At 44.6% G+C, this 21,868-nt stretch overlaps 2 protein-coding genes across 11 annotated transcripts in view; both read left to right on the plus strand.

The window, feature by feature from the left end:
• Positions 1-17,932, plus strand: part of PRPSAP2 (phosphoribosyl pyrophosphate synthetase associated protein 2) — a 39,114-nt gene extending 21,182 nt beyond the window's left edge. For 8 of the 10 annotated variants that reach the window (XM_033847043.2, XM_073798142.1, XM_019923365.3 and 5 more), the window contains 5 exons: positions 1,944-1,999; positions 9,901-10,049; positions 11,894-11,964; positions 13,133-13,279; positions 17,260-17,932. In XM_033847043.2, the coding sequence (XP_033702934.1) occupies positions 1,944-1,999; positions 9,901-10,049; positions 11,894-11,964; positions 13,133-13,279; positions 17,260-17,418 (582 nt within the window). In that variant the 3' untranslated portion in view covers positions 17,419-17,932. Of the gene's footprint in view, positions 1-1,943; positions 2,000-9,900; positions 10,050-11,893; positions 13,280-17,259 lie in introns of those variants that run through there. The other 2 variants (XR_002173982.3, XM_019923368.3) reach the window with 2 other exon arrangements.
• Positions 17,933-18,055: 123 nt separating this feature from the next.
• Positions 18,056-21,868, plus strand: part of SLC5A10 (solute carrier family 5 member 10) — a 67,691-nt gene continuing 63,878 nt past the window's right edge. The window contains exon 1 of the mRNA XM_073798136.1: positions 18,056-18,193. The gene's annotated coding sequence lies outside the window, so the exon portion shown is untranslated. The remainder of the gene's footprint in view (positions 18,194-21,868) is intronic.

A 21,868-nucleotide genomic window follows, 5' to 3' on the forward strand; every position in this document is an offset into this window, starting at 1 on the left:
TATTGTTTAACTTTTTAAATTTTTTTTCAAGTTTTGCATTCTTACATGCTGCCTGGTGGGAAAATTCCATGGCTTAATCTCACCCACGGTTTTTTTTTCAGCTGTGTCCCTCCTGCCCTTCAAGCCAGCTGAGTTTCTTATTTGCACCATAATAACTTCCACCGTCTAGATTTCTTTTTGGTTCATTTTCATAACAACTTGTTCTTTCTTTATGTGTATGATTTCCTGTTTTGACTCCTGAGGAGAAAATAGACCTGTTTTTATTAAAGAGTCCTTTCTTTTAAAGTTTCTTTTTCTTTGCTCTATTAACTGTTTCTTCATTTGTTATTTTTTCTCTTGGCTGGGTTTGGTGCTGTTTGGTGATGTTTGATGAGGCAAAGAAGTGCATAAAGCAGTTTAGAAAGACTTCCAGCAAAAATAAGGAAAACGCCTAAATGAAAATACTTTTTGCTACCTTACTCCCTGATAATGTTGGATAAGTTAGGCTTTTTATGTGTATAGATGGATCAGATGTAGAGATTTCTTATCCATATGGACATATCTATCATAGAGCCTTGTTCAAACTAATTGGTTTTTTTGTTTACTAAATATTGATTATTTTAGTGCTTCCCATGTACTAGGTATTGTACAAGGTGCTAGATGTTATTAAGTGCTTATATTAAAATTCATTGATCCAGCATAATTGTGAGAAATCAGTGGGGATATATTTGAATGAAATAATATAATTTAATGAAATGATTAGATTTTAAGAACATAATTTGAAAATATTGCCAAGATGAAATCAGAAACAACAAACTACTGCTCAGCTTAAAAGTAGTTCTGGGCTTCCCTGGTGGCGCAGTGGTTGGGAGTCCGCCTGCCGATGCAGGGGACACGGGTTCAAGCCCTGGGCCAGGAGGATCCCACATGCCGCGGAGCAGCTAAGCCCGCGCGCCACAACTACTGAAGCCCACGCGCCTAGAGCCCGTGCTCCACCACAAGAGAAGCCACCGCAATGAGAAGCCCGTGCACCGCGATGAAGACCCAAGACAGCCAAAAATTAAAAAAATAAATAAATTAAAAAAAAAAAAGAAAGTAGTTCTGTCAGGCTTCCCTGGTGGTGCAGTGGTTGAGAGTCCGCCTGCCGATGCAGGGGACGTGGGTTCGTGCCCTGGTCTGGGAAGATCCCACATGCCGCAGAGCGACTGGCCCCGTTAGCCATGGCCGCTGAGCCTGCGCGTCCGGAGCCTGTGCTCCGCAACGGGAGAGGCCACAACAGTGAGAGGCCCGCGTACCGCAAAAAAAAAAAAGTAGTTCTGTCTTCTAAACTCTCAGAAGTTGGTAATGGGTGTATCTTCAACTGTAATTATCCTGGTACAGATCACTTCAAATGTTTAAAGTAAAGAACTCCAAAGTAGACTGATATTTTGCTTATTTTCTTAAGGGCTCTTAATATCTTTATGAAGCAGTGCTAGGCGGGCTGATTCCTTTAACAAATTGGTTTCTTCATTATGCTGTGACAGAGACACATTAAGTAGTTATTTGTTTGGACCGCACTTATTTGGAATTCAACAGGTGCCTTGAATTCAGATTCGATGAATGTCATCCTTGCCCTGTGAAATTACATGTAACTGGGATTCATGAGAGTACTTCCTGTTGACTTCATAAAAACACCTTTGCTGCCACATAGATATGAGCTAATTACTGATTAACCCTACTTTTTTCTTAAAATAAGTCTATGAGAGTCATGCCTTGATAATAGTTTTTTTTATTCCTAGGTAGGCGTTTCTTCATCTTCTAAAGAGGAAATTTACTTTGAACTTTTTGTCTTTTTGGAAAACTTTGAAGTGACCAGATGACATTTTTGAGTCTGTTGGAATGTTCATTTTTATCAGTTACCGGGTACTGGTGTGAATAGCCTTGTGGAGACATGGCAGTAATCCCCACCCTCTCCTCTGTCACAGATCCCGGATTACAGAAATGCAGTGATCGTGGCCAAGTCTCCAGCCTCGGCTAAGAGGTAGGTGGGAGCTCCTCCGAGCCACACCCGGGGTCCCAGCCCCGTCGAATCCCAGGTGCTCTGGATTCGATCTCAGCGGTTCCCACTGTGTCTCTTATTTTTTATCCTGTGAACTGATAGTTTAATACTCCACGTGCTAAGTGATGATGATTTATTTTCCTCCCTTCTTTCCAGTCCCAGTCTGTGACTGCCATCACATTTCTTACCAGAAGCTGTCCAGGGCTGGGGAATCCCAGCCCAGTGCTTAGGCAGATCTGCCATTTCAAATACCAGTGAATGTATTTTGAGGCTGTTTACTGCCTTTTACTCAGAGAACTCAGTAATTTATTAACAGAATTGTATCCAGCCAAGAGGCTGGATTGGTATGTGTTAAAAGGTGACATTTTACAAAATTTACAAACACCACAAGGTGTGCAAATGGGGCAGTGCTGAGAGTTACATGTAACCTGGAGTAACTGATGAGTCAGGGATACAGAACCTAAAGTTGTGTTTGAATTGAGAAGGTTTCACACACAGACAGGCCTTGGAGATAGCGTGTTGGGTTCCACACCCCTGCCAAAGCCAATATCACAGTAAAGTGAGTCACATGGATTTTTGGTTTCCCACCACATATAAAAATTATGTTTACACTATACTGTAGTCTGTTAAGTGTGCAATAGCATTATGTATTAAAAAACATTGTACATACCTTAATTTAAAATACTTTATTGCTAAAAAATGCTAACCATCACCTGAGCCTTCAGTGAGTTGTAATCTTTTTGCATCAAAGATCAGTGATCACAGATCACCATAAAAAATATAATAATAATGAAAAAGTTTGAAATACTTTGAGAATTACCGAAACGTGACACAGAGACATGAAGTGAGCAGATGCTGTTGAAAAAATGGCGCCGATAGACTTGCTGGACGGAGGGCTGCCCCAGACCTTCAACTTGTAACAAGTGCAGTGTCTGCGAAGTGCAGTAAATCGAGGTCTGCCTGTACTAATGTTCCCTGGAGAAGCCGCTCCACTGGGGAGGGAAAGAACAAAATCAAACGTAGGAATGAAGGCTTTTTCTTAAAAATGCTCTTTTAAAATAGCTTCCCACAATCGAATACCTTTGCTCCCTGGATCATCGTTGAGCCCATGGAGCGAGGGAGCGGAGGTGCCTCCGTCCTGTGCCCACCGTTGTTAATGTGGAAGGAGGAAGGGCGGCTTGCACGCCGTAAGCCCTTGACTTCACAGGCGTTACGATAAGTGGTTTTCCATTACAAAGTAAGAATAGCAGTTACTGTATTAAATAAAGTTGGCATTTGTGATGAAGCCATGGAGTTGCCATGTTCGTGGGACCAGCCTCCCAGTCAGCCAGGGCTGCGCCCACACAGGCTTCCTTCGAGAAGCTCTGTCATGGAGCCTCATAGTGTCCGTTTGATTAAGTCATGAACACCGGGACTCATGCTGGAACATAAACATTTCAAACAGCCTTTCCAGAGATTTGTGCAAAGGCTGGATTAATGCTGATTTAGTAATTTCCTTTTCTCTGATACACGTGCTTTTTTAAATTAAGTTGAAAATTACATAACATACATTTAACTTCTTTAAAGTGTGTAATTCACTGGCAGGTAGTGCGTTCACAGTGTTGTACAGCCACCACTTCTCTCTGGTTTCAGAACTTGCTCTCATCCCAGAAGACCACCCCGAACTCACTGAGTGACCAGTCTCAGGTCCCTTCTCCCCCATTCCCTTGCAGCTGCTGATCTGCTTACTGTCTGTGTAGATTTACCTATTCTAGATATTTCATGTAAATGGAATCATATAATATGTGGCCTTTTGTGTCTGGTTTCTTTCACTGAGCATAATGTTTTCGGGTTCATCTACATTGTAGCATATATCAGTAATTCATTCCTTTTTATGGCTGAATACTATTCCATTGTAGGGATGTACTACACTTTGTTTATCCGTTCATCTGTTGATGGGCATTTGGGTTGTTCCCACCTTTTGGCTGTGAGCAATAGCAGTGCTGTGAACATTTGTGTACAAGTGTTTGTGTTGGCATGTTTTCATTTCTCGTGGGTATATATCTAGGATTGAAATTGCTGGGTCATATAGTAATTGTATGTTTCCATTTTTGAGGCACCACTAAACTTAACATACCCCAAACTGAACTGCTCTTTGCCCCCAAAAGCCTGTGGGGTTTGGCTGGAGTAGCGCAGTTTTTGTCTTAAAGTTTCCTGGCTTGTGAGGCTGCCCCTTGCTTGGTCTGGCTTTTGTTTGGGCACAGCTGTGAGCCTGGGGTAATGAGGCAGAAAGACAGATGGGAGGACCCACCACTGCGTGTTCCCTCTCACAGGTGAGGAGACACATCAGGGAGGTGAGGAAACGGATCCAAGGTGATTCTGCTGTGTTGTTTACAGGAAGGTAGCAGCACAACTAATGACTTCTTTTTTTTTAATTTATTTTTTATTTTTATTTTTGGCTGCGTTGAGTCTTTGTTGCTGTGCGCAGACTTTCTCTGGTTGCGGCGAGCGGGGGCTACTCTTTGTTACAGTGCGCGGGCTTCTCATTGCAGTGGCTTCTCTTGTGGCGGAGCGCAGTCTCTAGGCGCGAGGGCTCAGTAGTTGTGGCTCACGGGCTCTAGAGCGCAGGCTCAGTAGCTGTGGTGTACAGGCTTAGTTGCTCCGCAGAATGTGGGATCTTCCCAGACCAGGGCTTGAACCCGTGTCCCCTGCACTGGCAGGCAGATTCTTAACCACTGCGCCACCAGGGAAGTCCCAGCTAATGACTTCTTAGAGTGTCTTCCCCACCAGTGATTCTGGGATTTGGGCGTGGGCCGAATAGGCTTGAGGTTGGCTTGCCCATTCAGTCCGTCTCACTCGGTACGTGTGTGCTGTGCCAGCCGTTTTCTAAGGGGGGAGCAGTACAACCCGCTTCTCCCCTCTGGGGCTCGCAGATCACCCCATGTGCTGTTTGGCCAGTAGGTTGGGATGAAGGATCGAGCCTCTTTTTCCCGCCTTCTGTAATGGAGTCCACATAGGTTACACTGCATTCAATAAATGTTTTAGGACGGAGATGGTTGCTCCAAAGGGGATGAGGGTATAAAATAGTGTAGTTATGGCTTTTGCACTCCGCATCGAAGGTGTGCTGAGCGCTCTTGGTCGGTAGCACCTGCCGTGGCATCTCCCACAGCGCTGTGCTGTGATTTCCTCTCATTTTGACGTCCTGATTTGCATACTCATCCAGAGTTAGGGCTTGAGATGGCATTTCCAGCTCAGCAACACGCTGGTTTTGATCTGATTGTTTCCGGCTTCCTTCTCCAAGTCTTTTATTTGGCGCCTCACCTTAGAAAACTGTTACAGTTCATTTAAGAGACACCCTAAGGCAGCAGGAAAATAGTTAAACTAGGAGTCAAGAGACGCCGGCTTCCAGCTGGTGCCTACCCAGTCTTTGTGAGAGAGCTGAGAACCACGGTCCAGGCTCTCTGCAGGCCTCCATTTCCTCGTCGGCAGAGTGGGGGGTGACGCCTGCACTGCTTATCTTACAGAGCGGCGTGCGCCGAAGAAGGCGGGAGAGACTTCACAGATTGAGCAGCACGGTGAGCCCTGCAGTTCTGCAGATGTCGGTGGAGTTGAGGGCAGAGCTGTGGTTGTGCAGCCCTTTGGCAATGAGCCGTTGTCTTGAGTAAAAGAGGTCATCTGAGAACATAACGTTGCCTTAACAAACAGAACTTGCTTTAGTGAGCAAGTTGTTTGGAATTGTTTTCCTAGAATAATTGAGGGAATAGAAAAAAAAAAGTCTGAGATCCTGTGTTTTGTTCTGACCCATGATGTACATTTACCCTCATCATAGTACAATCAGAAGCGAGACTGAGTTGCTTTGGAATTCCTCTGTGACCGTCAGTGTCTAAAGCAGTATGACCTACCGGAACCATCCTGATTCCTTTTTTGGAATCAGGTGGGAACCCAAGTTACGTTACTGTTCTATGAAGTATCAGAAACTAACATCATTGTGCAGGTAATGCTTTTATTTATCTTGAAAGTATTGTGGTTTATAGTTAGTAGTGTTATAGTAGGTTAGTAGTGTTGAAACAGCATTATTCTAGGAATTGGCAAACCTCTACGAATTCCTGATGGGAAAAGACTTCCTTAGAGGATAACTGAGAGCTCAGGACTTTTGACAGTAATCTTGTTTGTGAAGCCAATCTTGGATTTGAAGGAGCACTTAATCTCTGTGGTGCTGTGAGGTTAGCGTGGGGCAGAAGCCAGTGAAGGCTCTGCCGTGGTCTTTGTCTGAACATATCTTTTTCTGAGGACTTCTTTAAAAACTGTTTTGAATTTTTTTAAAGGGTGAATTTAAAGTTATGCAAATACTACATCTTAACTCTTAGGATCTTTAGCAATTTTTATTAAAAATATTCTCCCCCTGAGGCTCTCCCTCTTTTCCTTAAGTAAAAATATTCACACACACACACAAAGATACACTTTTCTGGATCAGGTTATGCAGTACAGCTCTGCTCCTGTGAAGTCTGTTGTCTTTTCTTTGGAAATATAAGTTAGATTCATTGTAGGAAGGGCCAGACCAGTAGACGTTTCTTTATGTGCATTTGAGATTTTCTCAAAACCACAGAAGACTTAACTGCATGTGCTGTGTAATGACATCTTCTACTGAGGGAGGAAAGTGTAACTTCGTAAGAAAGTAATTTGCAATGGATGTAGCATCCATTTAAATTTCTTGAACTGATTGCAAGCACTGTGACAAAACTCTCCTTGGTCGTGGAGTGCAGACGGGAAACCTGGCACAGGGGAGATTCTGTTCCACCAGGGAGCACAGTCGTGCCTTTGAGTGCCTCCCTGTGGCATTGCAATGCCTTGGCTGTGTCTAGTGCAGGTAGTCCTGATGATGGGGTTCTGTTAAATCCCTAATTTATGACCACAGCCCTTGTTTTTGTTCCTTTTTAGCTGTTCTTGTGGGCTGTAAGGAACTTGTTTTGAATTTTTGATGTTTGAAAACCAAGGTTGGGAGAACTTGTTGGATCTTCAAGCACTTGAGCATTTTTTTGTGCACTAGGTGCTGAAGATGGAAAAATGAGTAAGACCTCAATGGTGAATTCTACCAAACATTTAAGGGGGAAATAATGCTAACTGTACATAAACTCTTCCAGAAAGTTGAAGAACTAGTACTTCCCAGCTCACTTTATGAGGCATTCATTACCCTGATAGCAAAGCCAGACACAGACATTACAAGAAAAGAAAAACAGATCAATATTCCTCATGAACCTAGGTACAAAAATTCTAGGGCTTCCCTGGTGGCACAGTGGTTGAGAGTCTGCCTGCCGATGCAGGGGACACGGGTTCGTGCCCCGATCTGGGAAGATCCCACATGCCGCGGAGCGGCTGGGCCCGTGAGCCATGGCTGCTGAGCCTGCGCGTCCGGAGCCTGTGCTCCGCAACGGGAGAGGCCACAACAGTGAGAGGTCCGCGTACAGCAAAAAAAAAAAAAACCCAAATAACATCAAACTAAGTGAAACACTTAGGGATAAACCTAAGGTGTTCAAGACTTGCGCACTGAAAAATATAAAACATTGCCTAGAGAAATTAAAGACCTAAATGAATGGAGAAATATACTGTGTCTGTGGCTTGAAAGACTCAATATTGTTAAGATAGCGTATCTCCTCCCTACATTGGTCTGTAGAATTGACACCATCCCGATCAAAATGTCAGCAGGCCTTTTTTTAATAGAATTTGACAAGCTGATTCCAAAATTCATATGGACATGCAACGAAACTAGAATAATGCCCCCCCCCCGAAGAAAAAAAAAAAAACTTTGAAAAAGGAGAACAAAGTTTGGAGATCTAACACTACCTGAATTCAAGACCTATTATAAAGCTAAAGCAATCGTGATTGTGTGGTATTGGAATAAAGATAAAAAATAGGTCAGTGGAACAGAATAGAGTCCAAAAATAGACCCACAGGTATCTGGAAGACTGATTTTCAGCAGATGTGCATAGGCAATTTAATGGGGAAAGGCTAGTCTTTTTAACAAATGAAAAATGTTGGAATAATCAGATGTTTGTGTGCAAAATAATGAATTTTGAGCCATATCTCACATCATTTTTAAAAATCAACTTCAAATGAATCATATACCTAAATGTAAAGCCTGAAAGTATAAAACTTCTAGAGGAAAACAGAGGAAAAAAAGTCTTTGTGACCTTGGTTTAGGTAAAGATTTCTTAAATATGACACTAAAAGCCCAACTGATAGGAAAAAATTGTTAAATTGGATGTCATGAAAATTAAAACTGCTCTTCAGAAGACATCATTAAGAGAATAACAGGCGAAAGCTCAGATCGGGGGAGAACATTTGTGAAGCATACGTCTGATGAAGGACGTAAATTCAGAATATATAAAGAATTCTCCAGACTTACTAAGAGAACTAACAACCCAACTAAAAAATTGGCAAAAGAGAAACAGACCCTTTACCAAAGCATATATATAGGTGGCAGATAAGCGCCATTTGTCATGAGGGTTCAATGCAAACTGAAACCACAGCGACCCACGGCATACCGCTGGGATGGGTACATTGAAAGGGCTGACAGCGGCCCGTGCTGGCGAGGGCGTGGAAAAACCGAGTGCTCACACACGGCTTGTGGGCGTGTGACAGCCACTTGGGGAAACGGTAATGTGTGATCCAGTCACACCAAGGGAAAAGGAAACATGAGTCCAGACGGATTTGTACGTGAGTGTTCACACGGTTTTGTAACAACTCATGACTGGACACAACTCAGAAGTCTATCCAGGAATTTCCCTGGTGACGCAGTGGTTAAGAATACGCCTGCCAATGCAGGGGACACAGATTCGAGCCCCGGTCAGGGAACTAAGATCCCACATGCCGTGGGGCAACTAAGCCCATGTGCTACAACTGCTGAGCTCAATGAGAGAGCCCACGTGCCGCAAACTACAGAGCTCATGCCCTCTGGAGCCCGTGCACCACAACTAGAGAAAGAAAACCCACACGCCACTACTAGAGAGAAGCCCATGCCCTGCAAAGAAAGATCTCACGTGCCTCAGTGAAGATCCCGCATTCTGCAACTAAGACCCGATGCAGCCAAAAAATAAATGAAATAAATAAGTAAACAATAAATCTTTAAAAAAAAAAAAGTCCATCCACAAGTAAATGGACAAATAGTGATAGACCCACACCATGGACTGTTACTCAGCGATGTAAGGGATGCTCTCTTGATGAATGTGGGTGAATCTCCAAACTGTTACGCCGAGTGAACAAAGTAAGACAAAATTAAGGACTACAGACTCCGATTCCACTTACGACATTCTAGAAAACGTAAAATCATGGTGATAGAAAGCAGCTCACTGGTAGCTAATGCTGGAAGGAGAAATTGCAGAGGGGCACAGGTGACGTTTGGCGGGGTAGATACTTTCAGTGACTTGGTTGTGCTGACAGTTGTACGGATATAGAAATACATCTGAGCTTATGAAGTCATGTGGTTTAGGTGTGTACAGTGTCTCGTATCTCAGTTACACGACAAAACCTTGATGCTTCATACTCTGTTGAGTAGTTAGTGCACTTTGTATCGTGTGGTTGGTTCTCACTGTTAACTAGGTAGATAGGTAGAGTTAATTACCAATTCCAAGTGAGGAAACGGAGGCTTAGAGGAGGTGAACCAACTTATAACTTACACGGGCTCGCTCGCTGGCCGAGTGCACACTAGGCCCAGCTGCCAGGGGGATGTGTGGTCATGTGGGGTCTCCACACTTTGTCTTGGATCCTGAGAGTCTAAGATTATTAATTCTCCTTTCTCATTAACCCTTTTGGAAACTACCTTTTTAAAGTTCCCATGATGTTTCTCCATAGATGTTATCAGAAACCAGCTTTGCGTGATTGTGAACGGGTCTCCTGCTCTCCTCCAGGGCACAGTCTTTTGCTGAGCGCCTGCGACTGGGCATCGCGGTGATTCACGGAGAAGCGCAGGACGCCGAGTCCGACCTGGTGGACGGGCGGCATTCCCCGCCCATGGTCAGGAGCGCCGCCGCCATCCACCCCAGCCTCGAGATCCCCAGTAAGTGTGCTGCCCCCGGGTCGCTTTCCTCTTTGATTTTAAGGCTGACTTAATTTTTTTTTCGAATGTGAAGTGCTACTTCTCTTTTTGTTTTTTAAATTGGCAAAAACTGATACCTTTCGTGGCCTGGCTGTGGCAAGTGCACTTCTGGTGGCCTCTTAGAAGCAGTCTGTCTGGTCATACCAAGACCTATGCACATGCTCAGTTTAGACGCATCTGTGGCACGTCAGGGATTTCACTTGTTCATTCACTAACATGTCCTAGAGTAAAGTAAAGTTTAACACAAGCAGAAAGCTTTTGGTGCACAAGTTATTCACTGTAGTGTTATTTCTAACGCAAAATATTGGAAAAGTCTGAATGGTTCACTGGAGGGCGGGGCTTGGTGAAGAATGTCGTATCAGCACAATTCATTATGCAGCCCCTTGAAATAATTAAGACTCTGGAAACAAGAGAAAAATATATGGAATGTATGTGAATAAGGCAGAATACAGAGTGTAGGCCTGTCTTTTGCCAGGGCGAGGAGGGAATATGAAGGATGAACGTGGTTGTGACTGGGTGGTAGAGTTATGCATGAATTTGTTTTTGTTTTTAAGAAACTTCCCTCAAGCTTTAATAACATCTTTTCAGTTAAAAAAAAATACTGCTTTTGTTTGAGTCTGCTGGGGAGAAAAGACTTTTCCTCTACCCTCTGTAGCTTCAGTGCTCAGGAGGTTGCAAATAAAACTGACAGAAGACAGATCAAGAAGAGAAAAGATAAGATTTTAAGAGGAGGTTGCAATTCGGGGCTTGTATATGGTCTTCATAGGGGAAGGGGAGCGGAGGAAGGGCGCTGATGGGAGGGCCAGTGGCTCGTAGGGAGGATGGATGGGAGACAGGACGGTGTGTGACAGTGTCTGTGTAGGAGTGGTGCCGACTTCTGGTCTGGGTGATGAGAGCCAGTCTTCCTGCGGTTGTTGCTGGGAGGGGGTTTAGGACAACTGAGTTCTTTTGAGTTCCTTTGGGGAGCTCTGCTTTTAGACAGATAAGGGACTTCAGGAATTCAAATGCCTTCAGCTTAAAATACTTTTCATGCCGCTGTGGTGTACTCTGGACCCCTTCGGGTTCTCACGTTGCCTAGGAGTTGCTCGTTTATAAACAAAAAACCTCAGAGAAGGAGATACGGTCCTGGGATGGCCATGAAGGAGCGAGACTCAGCTGGGCCTTGTGGATCCCGGTTAGCTGAGGTGGACGTTGAAGGCATTCAGGCATGGGTTCAACTGGGGACAGGATGGCAGGGGCAGGGGCTGGGCTTTGTGTGTGGCCGTGGGTGGCCAGGAAGGACGCCACCCTGACCACCGAAGCTCCCTGGAGGGAAGACATGGGGAAAAGGTGGCAGCAGAACGCTCCCGAGGGCAGTGAGTCCCTCGCGTTGTTTTTGCTCTTTGGGGTCCTTTGCACTTTAGGGTCAGTTTATTTCTGCAAAAAAAGAGGCTGGGATTCTGACGGGGTGCATTGAGTCTCTAGATCACTCGGGGAGCATTGCCATCTTAACGGTACTAAGTCTTCCTGTCCGATCTGGATGCCTTTTATTTCTTTTTCTTGCCTGACTGCCCTGGCTAGCACGTGCGGTGCTCTGTTGAATAGCAGTGGTGAAAGTGGGCATCCTTGTCCTGTCCCTGATCTTAGGGGAAAGGTCTTTCATCCCATATGACGTTAGCAGTGATTTTTCCGTAGTTGCCCTTTATCGGGTGGGGGAAACTCCCTTCTGTTGCTGGTCTCTTGGGCCTCTGTCATGAGACAGTGACTTGCTAAGGCCTCGGCTGGGCTCTTAACCGAGAAACGTGTGCGTGTTTTGTCCTGGGCAGTGCTCATCCCCAAGGAGAAGCCCCCGATCACAGTGGTCGGTGACGTGGGAGGAAGGACCGCCGTCATTGTGGTACGCAGGCCTCTCTTCCTGTCACTCTGTCGCGCTTGCCGCTGGTGCTTTGCTGGCTGGCTTGCCAGTCGTGCTGGGGACGGTGCCAGGTAGGTCTCACGGGCGCCTTGTGCCGAATGTCTGCTTTGGTCCAAAAACTGAGACTCGCCAGGTGACCCACAGCTTCTGTCCGGCTTGCCTACAAATCCGAGGCTCCCAGGATCCCCCTGGACTGGAGCATTTGCTAGAGCAGCTCACAGAACTCAGAGAGACACTTAGGTTCACCAGGTCATTAAAGGATGTGATAAAGGACACAGATGAGCAGCCAGATGGAGAGAGAGAGGCACGGGGCAGGGCTGGGGAGGGTCCCCGTGGAGTTGGGGTGCATCACCCACTCGGTGTGGAATGTTCACCCACCTGGTTCGCTCCCCGAACCCCGTGCTGCTGGGATGTTATGGGGGCTTCTTCCTGGAGGCCTGATGGATCATTAACCCCATTTCCAGCCCCCTCCCCTCTGTGGAGAGTTGGGGCCGGCCGTGCGGGTGCTGCAAATTCCAAGCTTCCCTGGTCTTTCTGGTGGCCAGTGCCCATCCAGGAGCTCGCCCGGAGTCATCTCATCAGGACAAGAGGTTCCTCTAGTGCTCTTACCGCTAAAACATGTAAAACGGGCTTTAGAAGAGACCAATGTATATATTTTCTATTATCTCATACGGGGAGTCTGCGAGATTAGAAACCACTGGACTGAGTATTTTGTTAAAATAATAATTATTATTATTTTTCCCATTATAAAAATATATGGAAAAAACACATTTCCCATCCACCCAGTGCAGAAAATTTAGAAAATAAGGAAAAGTAGCAAGAAAAGAGGAAAGAACCACCTAGAGTCAAAAGCATCTTCTAACAGGTGCTTTACTATGCATTAAAAAGGTCTAGGGTGAGTATTTCTGGCGCACCTGCCTGGTGGGGTGTCGCTCTAGACGGTAGGGATAGAGAACTATAGGACCAGGGCGCCTGTGCTGCACTGTGGGAGGCCCGGAGGGAATGCAGCGGGAGCCCGGTGACCTCGCTGTCTGGACACGTCAACGTGGACAGCAGGTGTGTCACAGTAGAATTAGTCCAGCCTTTTTCCCCGTGGTTAGACCCACCTTTACAAAAGTGTTCATGTCTTTTGCTGAATCTGTAATGCCAGGACGACATTATTGATGATGTGGACAGCTTCCTCGCTGCAGCAGAGACCCTGAAGGAAAGGGGTGCGTATAAGATCTTCGTGATGGCGACTCACGGCTTGTTATCCTCCGACGCCCCTCGACTGATCGAGGAATCTGCCATCGATGAGGTAACAGAGCCGGGCTGAGTGTGGGCACAGCTGCCTGGTGCCCGTGCCCATCCCGACCTGTGGTCACGGGAGCAGGTGGAGAGTGAGCTGCTCTGTAGTTCAGAGTGGTAGTTCTGTTTGCGTGTCACTGCCTGCAGCCTCTGTGTTCTGCCCGTGGCAGTGGGTGATAGTTTTAGTGACTCTCGTAAGTGGAGCCCTTGGCCCTGACGGAACCGCCTGATGCTGGGCACATGCCGTCCCTGAGCTCCAGCACAGCCCTGCAGGGAGAGTGAGAAATTGTGCACCAGAAAAGTTCAGTGACTTCTTAAGGTCAGGCAGCTACGAGCCCAAGCTCGTAGGGTTCAGACCCTAGTTTACCCGATGCTAAAGCCCAGCTCTCTTCCTGGTACAGACGCCCGTGGCATGACGTCGGGAGAGGAGGGCACACAGGGCCACCTTCCTAAACTGCCTGCAGCTCCCAGAGTGGCTGAAGTGAGGCCAGCCAGGTTTCCTCGCCCTCCTTTGTCCACCCCTCATTCCAGGGGCCAGCTAGCTGCGGGAGTTGATTGTGTGAATCACGTTTTTATTATCTTTTAAGAAGCAGAAATGCTGTCTCCTGTATATTCCTGGGTATTGAATCTTAAACTAGTCGGACTCCTTTAACTTTTCTGAGGCCCACACTTTTCCTCTGGAGCAGTCACTCTCCCTGAGCCTGGCCCATGCTCATCATCTCTGATGGGTTCAGGATGCTTTAGCACAGAGAGAAAGCCAGGCTCGCACGGCTTAGCTCGATCCGGCCTCCTTTCTCCGCTGCACGAAACACACATAAAGCGGGAAGACTTCAGGCCCACGGCGGTGCTCACTGGTCTGTCCGCGTGGCGCTAGGCAGGGTTCTCGCAGGTGCTGTGTGTGGGCAGGTTAGCAAGAGCGTGTGGGGGGCTGCTGCATCCAGGCCCTCGGAACAGAGTGGACTTTGGAGAGGACGCATGAAGCCCCGGACGTGGAGGTCGCACATCCTAGGCCAGCAGGGGGGCTCTGTCACTGATACCCATACTGGGGAGCCGGGTCGGTAACTGATGGATAAGCGGGGTTCCATATAGGCCTGTAGACGAAGCACAGTTGCCCAGTAGATAATAAAGCTACGAACCCTGTAAAAGTAACAGCAGGATCGACAGGGTGGGAGGTGGGAGAGGAGGAGGGAGGCTGATTGCCCTGTCTCTCAGAAGAGGAGCCAGTAAGCAGGGCTTGGAGTTGATAAATCAAGATTTGAAGTGTTTTTCTTTCTGTTTTTTTAATTAAAGGTAGTTAAATGAAACGTCCAGAATAGGCCTCTATAAAGTCAGTAGATTGGTGGTTGCCAGGGGGGTTTGAGGAAGGGTGAAATGAGGAGTGGCCGAAGCGGGTACAGCGTTTCTTTGGGGAGAGATACTAATCACAACTCTGAGTATCCTGAACGTCATTAAATTGTATGCTTTCAATGGGCAAATTGTATCGTATGTGAATTATATCACCAAAAAGCTGTTATTTTTTAAAGTGGTTAGACTACATTTGGAAAATTCATTCCCGACTGAGGGTGGTTATCTAGTGAGAAAACTGACCCTCCAAGGTGACCAGATGGTACAGTCCCTCCTGGGGGCACCGTCCCCGAGGCATTGTGCTCAGAGCAGGTGCAGCCCTGCCTGGGGTCGCCCTTCACACTGATGCCGTGTGGATGGGGCAGAAAATTCTGTGTTTGATACCAGTGGGTAGGTGTTTTTCCTTTGGGAGCTGTTCTTTTACAGGTCATGAGACTTACATGACCCTTCATGTTCCCACGTTTGCCTTAGTTACCAGGAAGATCAAACAGAAAAGGAGTCACGGGTTTCCCTGGTGGCACAGTGGTTGAGAGTCCGCCTGCCGATGCAGGGAACGTGGGTTCGTGCCCCGGTCCGGGAGGATCCCACGTGCCACGGAGCGGCTAGGCCCATGAGCCATGGCCGCTGAGCCCGCGCGTCGGGAGCCTGTGCTCTGCAATGGGAGAGGCCACAACAGTGAGGGGCCCGCGTACCGCTAAAAAAAAAAAAAAAAAGGAAAGGAGTCACACAGTAATTACGATGGGCTAGGTTTTCATGGCCCTGCTGCTGGTTCTGAATGATTCCTGATCATCCGTCTGTTTCAACAATCTCATGGTATATGTACATTTTTTATTATAAGCTGTCTTGAGGCTTATTTTGGAAGTAGGGAGTATGTATTATAAATAATAACTTTAAAAATATTCCCATCTGTCTTTTTAAGAAGGCTGAGTATTTTTTTTCCATTTGTAGCTGTTGAAAAATGCATGTTTCCCCTTTTTTGATTTTCATCAAATCTTTTTAAAATAACAGCTTTATTGACATACAGTAGTCCCCCCTTATCCACAGGGTATACCTTCCAAGACCCCCCAGTGGATGCCTGAAACCGTGCACGGATAGTACTAAACCCTATGTATAGTCTGTTTTTTCCTGTACATACATATCTATGATAAAGTTTAACTTACTAATTAAGCACAGTAAGAAATTAACAGTAATAACTAATAATAAAATAGAACAATTATGGCAATATACCTTCTTGTGCAAATTTAATGCCTTTTTCATCTTAACTAAGCACTTTCACATACTGTGTCTGCAACTTTTACAATTTGATATGTGACATGAATTTCTGTTTCCTTCTTCACAAGTTTACGGATGGACGATTCATTCATACCATAGATCTTAGCAATCTCAGCACCCAGTTTTCCTTCCTTAAGTCGAGAACTTTTGCCTTTTCGCTTAAAGGAAGCACTTCACAGCTTCTCTTTAGTATATCTGAATTGCCAGCCTCACTACTTTTGTAAAATTAAGTAAAATAAGGATCACTTGGACATAAGCAGTGTGGTCTGATACCCGAGATGGCTGCTGAGTGACTGACGGGCAGGATCTGCTGGACAAAGGGCCGATTCACATCCCAGACGGAGTGAGACAGCCCAAGAGTTCGTCACACTACTAAGAACAGCGCACAATTTTAAACGTATAAATTATTTATTTCTGCAATTTTCCATTTAGTGTTTTCAGAGTGAGGTTGACCGTGGGTAACTGAAACTGTGGAAGGTGAAACCTCAGATGGGGGCTGTGGGGGATGTCTGTAATTCACATGCCATATGATTCACCCATTTAAAGTGTATACTTCAGTAGTTTTTAGTATATTCACAGAATTGTGCAGCCGTTACGACAATCACTTTTAGAACATTTTCATCCCCCCCACAAAGAAACTCCGTACCCATAATCAGTCACACCCCATTTCTTCTCAATCCACTCAGCTTTAGGCAACCACTAATCTGCTTTCTATCTCTGCAGTAGGTTTATCTAATCTGGCCATGTTATATAAATGGAATCATATAATATGTGGCCTTTGATCTCTGGCTTCTTTCACTTAGCATAATGGTTTTTGAAAGTTCATCCATGTTGTAGCAGGTGTCAGTACTTCATCCTTTTTATTGCCATGTAGTATTTCACTGCATGCCTGTAATTTTTTTGCTCTCTGTTCATAGTTTGGGTTGTTTCCACTCTGACTGTTGTGAATAATGCTGTCATGAGCACTCATGTACATGTTTTCAAATGGAGATGTTTTCGTTTCTCTTGGGTGTCTACCTAGGAGGAGAGTTGCTGGGTCACACAGTAACTCTATGTTTAACCTTTTGAGGAACCTCCAGACTGTTTTCCAATGCAGCCGAACCAGTTTGCATTCCCACCAGCAGTGAATGAGGGTTCCAGTTTCTCCATGTCCTTGCCAGCTCTTGCTGTTATCTGTCTTTTTGCCTGTAGCTGTCATAGTGGGTGTAAGGTTTTCAAACCTTAACCTAAGGTACAGGTAGCATTCACATTGACTGAAAACATCGCTGAAGGCACAGTAGACCCACTTCAGAGATGTGAGAATGTATCTGATTTTCAGGTCGAGCCAGGAGGCTACTTGGTTTTATGATCTCTTGTTTTGCTCTTGATTTGCAGGTGGTGGTTACCAATACAGTTCCACACGAAATCCAGAAGCTCCAGTGCCCCAAAATTAAAACTGTGGATATAAGCATGATCCTTTCAGAAGCCATCCGTCGGATTCACAATGGGGAGTCCATGTCCTACCTTTTCAGAAACATAGGTTTAGATGACTGAACAGCTTTCCTTTCTTAAAACTCTCAAGGGCCAAACTGGAATAGTAAGAATAAGCACTGTGAGGCGTGTGCCTGACTGATGATTTCACAGGGACCGTCTGTGTCTTGTTCCTTCCTTTTGTTAATTCCTATGAAGATAGACCAACTTTTTAATTCCATTTGGGTGTTTGTGAGTTTATGGGGGCAATTTTTATAAAAGAAAAACTATATTCTCCTCTTAAATAAAATAAGTTAAGACCTGGTTGTGTTCAGTTTACCTGTTGAAAAAATAACTTGGAAAAAAGATTTTAAGCTCACAAACAACCTTTTCCCAAAGTTGCTGGAGCCCAGGTGCTTTAAAAAGTTAATAAAATAAAATGATATACTGTATGATAATGCAGGTGAAAAGCCAAAAAGGTTATGCTGTTAAGTCCAGTAAATTACATTTTTAGAAATGCTGTTATAGACACGCATATGGAATATGTGACCGTTATTTATTTTCTGCAACAAAAGAAGGAATAAAAACTGTATCTGTGTGTGTGTGTGTGTTTTTTTAACTTTGTGTTTTGGCAATTGTTTTATAACTAAAATAAAATGAGAGCTGAATATACATGCTGTGGATGTTGGAATGTTCATCAGCTTGTTGAGATTTCTGCAGCTTTGGGGTGATACAGTAGTCTCTTCGGGATGTAATGTTCCCTGTTCTGTTTGTCCAGGACCCTGCACGTTCTCAACGCGTAGTCACTTGACTGCAGCAGGAGAGGAATTGGAACACCAGCTGTGAGCCACTGGGGCAGGTCAGGAGTTGGCGTGAGCTGCCATCTGCATCTTGGTGTGGCTCCTTGGCGTGGCATCTTTGTTCTGCTCCTTGTTTAAACAAAATGCAGCACTGCATGCTCTGGAAAATGAGATGCTGGCGGGGAGGGGGTTACAGAGGGCAAGCGATGTGACCCTTGTCAGTGTCAAGCACCTAGTATTGTCTGTCAGAGTTCAGAACTCTACCTTAGAGTTTATCAGGCTGGGAGACACTGGGGTCCCATGAGTTATGCCACTAAGGTCATGTAATGGCAGTCCCCTCCAATTCATGCAGGAAAGAATTAAGATTACTTTTTCTTCCAAAAGACCTTAAACCTTTGCTTTCTGAGTGCATGCTCAGAAAAGACCTGAGAAAGCCTTTAAGCTTGCACGTGTGGCTGCCCTGAGGTTCTGTGTAAGCAAGAAGTGAGGGCCAAGGCAGGGTTGAAGGCATGCCCCAGGACACACAGCCCATCTACAGACTGGGAGAGTTGTTCTCTCTCTCTCTCTTTTTTTTTTTTTTTTTTTGTTTGGTTTCAGGGTTTTACGGAAGTGTGTGATGACTCACTAGCTGACTGTCCAGAGATTTCAGTTGCCACCAACAACAAAGAATACAGACTTTACAAAATCAGTTTTGAAAAGCCACTATGCAGACAAGCCCTGTGGAGGGAGGAGAATCTGATTTCCAGACTTTCACATTATAATATTTAAAATACCAGTTTTCAACAACAAGAAAAAATTCCGAGGCATGTAGAGAAACAGGAAGGTTGGGCCCATACACGGCATCTTCCTTGAGGAAGCCCAGACTTTAGACCTACTAGACAGAGACTTTAAGTCAACTCTTTCAAACATGCTCAAGAGCTAAAGGAAATCATGGGGATTATGTCTCACCAAATGGAGAACATCAATAAGGAGAGAGAAATAATAAAAATGAACCAGACAGAGAGGATTTGAGGAAGATGGTGGAGTAGGAAGCACCAGGAATCTGTCTCTCCACCTAGACAGTTGCAGTGGCAAATACATCTGATGATTTTGGAATTCTGGAGTCTATTGAAGGTTTGCAATTTCCAGGGGAAGTGTTGCACAGTAGATTATAGCTAATTTTGGTCAAAACCAGCTCTTAGTACAGTTGGAGATACCCGGCCCCCACTCCCACCCCTGTGGCAGGCAGCTCTGCACATGCTTCTGGAGTAGTCTGCACCAGCTTGTGGGAGCCAGGATAGGCAAAAAGGCCCCGTCCTCCAGATAGCAGGAATCTGTGCTCTGATAGCTGATATCGGCTTCTGATCACAGAAGTGCAAAGAGGCTGGTAGCCATTGTTACCTCACCTCCCCCACTGTTGCAAGCTCCTCCTCCTCCAGTTGAAGAAGGAACAGTGCCTAACTCATGCTGAGGCCAGCATTACCCTACTACAAAAAACAGAGACATTGTAAGAAAGATGAAGCAAAGTCCAGTATCTCAAGAACATAGGTGCAGAGATCCTCAACAAAATATTAGCAGAACAATTCCAACAGTGTATAAAAAGAATTATGCATAACCAAGTGGGTTTATCCCAGATATGCAAGGCTGTCTCAACATTTGAAAACTCGTGTAATCCATCACATCAACAGACTAAAAAAAGAAAAATTACATGATTATATCAATTGATGCAGAAAAGTCATCTGACAAAATCCAACATCCATTCATGATAAAAACTGAGTGACATAGGAGTAGAGAGGGCATCTCCTCATCTTTTTAAAGAATATCTTCAAACAAACTACAGTGAACATCATACTTAGTGGTGAGAAACGAGAAGCTTTCCCACTAAGATCAGAAATAAGGCAAGGATGTCTCCTCTCATCACTCTTTTTCAACATTGTACTGGAAAGCCAAGCTAATGCAATAAGAGAAAGATTTAAAAGGTACACAATTGGGAAGGAAGACATAAAACTGCTTTGTTCTCAGATAATATGATCATCAAGGTAGAAAATCTGAAAGAGTAACAATGCCTCCACCCCAACTCGGAGCTAATAAGTGATTATAGTTAGATTGCAGGATACAAAGTCAATTGGTTTTCTATATACCAGCAATGAATAAGTGGAATTTGAAAATAAAGGTACAATGCCATATACATTAGCACCACAAATATGACATACTTAGGTATAAATCTAACAAAATATGTATAAGATCTATATAAGGAAAACTGCAAAACTGATGAAAAATCAAAGAACTAAATGAGAGATAGTCCATGTTCACGGAGAGGAAGACTAATTGTCAAGATGTTAGTTCTTTCGAACTTGATCTAAAGATTGAGTGCAATCCCAGGGACTTCCCTGGTGGTGCGGTGGTTAAGAATCCAACTGCCAGTACAGGGGACACGGGTTCGAGCCCTGGTCTAGGAAGATCCCACATGCCACAGAGCAACTAAGCCCATGCGCCACACTTACTGAGCCTGTGCTCTAGAGCCCACGAGCTACAACTACTGAAGCCCATGCACCTAGAGCCCATGCTCTGCAGCAGAGAGAAGCCACCACAATGAGAAGCCCACGCACTGCAACGAAGAGTAGCCTCCGCTCACCACAACTAGAGAAAGCCTGTACGCAGCAACAAAGACCCAGTGCAGCCAAAAGTAAATAAATAAAAAGATTCAATGGAATCCCAATCAAAATCCCACCAAGTTATTTTGTGGACTTTGACAAACTGATCCTAAAGTTTACATGGAGAGAGAAAAGCCTCAGGATCACCAATACAGTATTGAAGGGGAAGAGCAAGGTTGGAGTATTCACACTACCCCACTTCAAGACAACTCTAAAACTAAAGCGTATAGACCGATTGAACAGAGCACCCAGAAATAGACCCACATATATATAGTCAACCAGTCTTTGACAAAGGAGCAAAGGCAACATAGTGGACCAAAAATCATCTTTTCAACAAGTAGTACTTGAATAGCTGGATATTTACATGGAAAAAAAATGAATGTAGACTTAAGTGTAAAAGTCAAAAACATAAAACTCCTAGAAGAAAACCTAGATGACCTTGGTATGGCAGTGACTTTTTAGATATGACACCAAAGGGATGGTCCATGAAAGGAATAATTGATAAACTGGAATTAACTAAAATTAAAAACTTTTGCTCTGTGAAATGCACTGTTAAGAGAGTAAAAGACATGCCACAGGCAGAAAAATCTTTGGAAAACACTTAACTGATAAAAGACTGGTAAAAAGAACAGTTAAATCTCAATAATAAGAAAACAATAGCCCGATTAAAAATTGGGCTGAAGACCTTACAGACACCACCAAAGAAAATATACAGATGGCAAATAAGCATATGAAAAGATGCTCTCTATTGTATGTCTTCAAGGAACTAAAAATTAAAACAATGAGATACAGTACACACTTATTAGGATGACCAAAATCTGGAACACTGACAACACCAAATGCTGACAAGGCCGTGGAGCAACAGGAACTCCGTCATTGCTAGTGGGAATGCAAAATAACCACTTTGGCAGGAAACTAAACACACTTTCACCATGTTATCCAGCAATCATGCTCCTTGGTATTTACCCAAAGTAGTCAAAAACATGTCCACATAAAAACCTGCACATGGAATTTTATAGCAGTTTTATTCATAATTGCCAAAATTTGGATGCAATCAAAATGTCCTTCAGTAAGTGAGTGGATAAATAAACTGTGGTACTT

Source organism: Tursiops truncatus, chromosome 20 (assembly GCF_011762595.2).
Source record: "Tursiops truncatus isolate mTurTru1 chromosome 20, mTurTru1.mat.Y, whole genome shotgun sequence".
In the NCBI taxonomy this organism is placed as follows: domain Eukaryota; kingdom Metazoa; phylum Chordata; class Mammalia; order Artiodactyla; family Delphinidae; genus Tursiops; species Tursiops truncatus.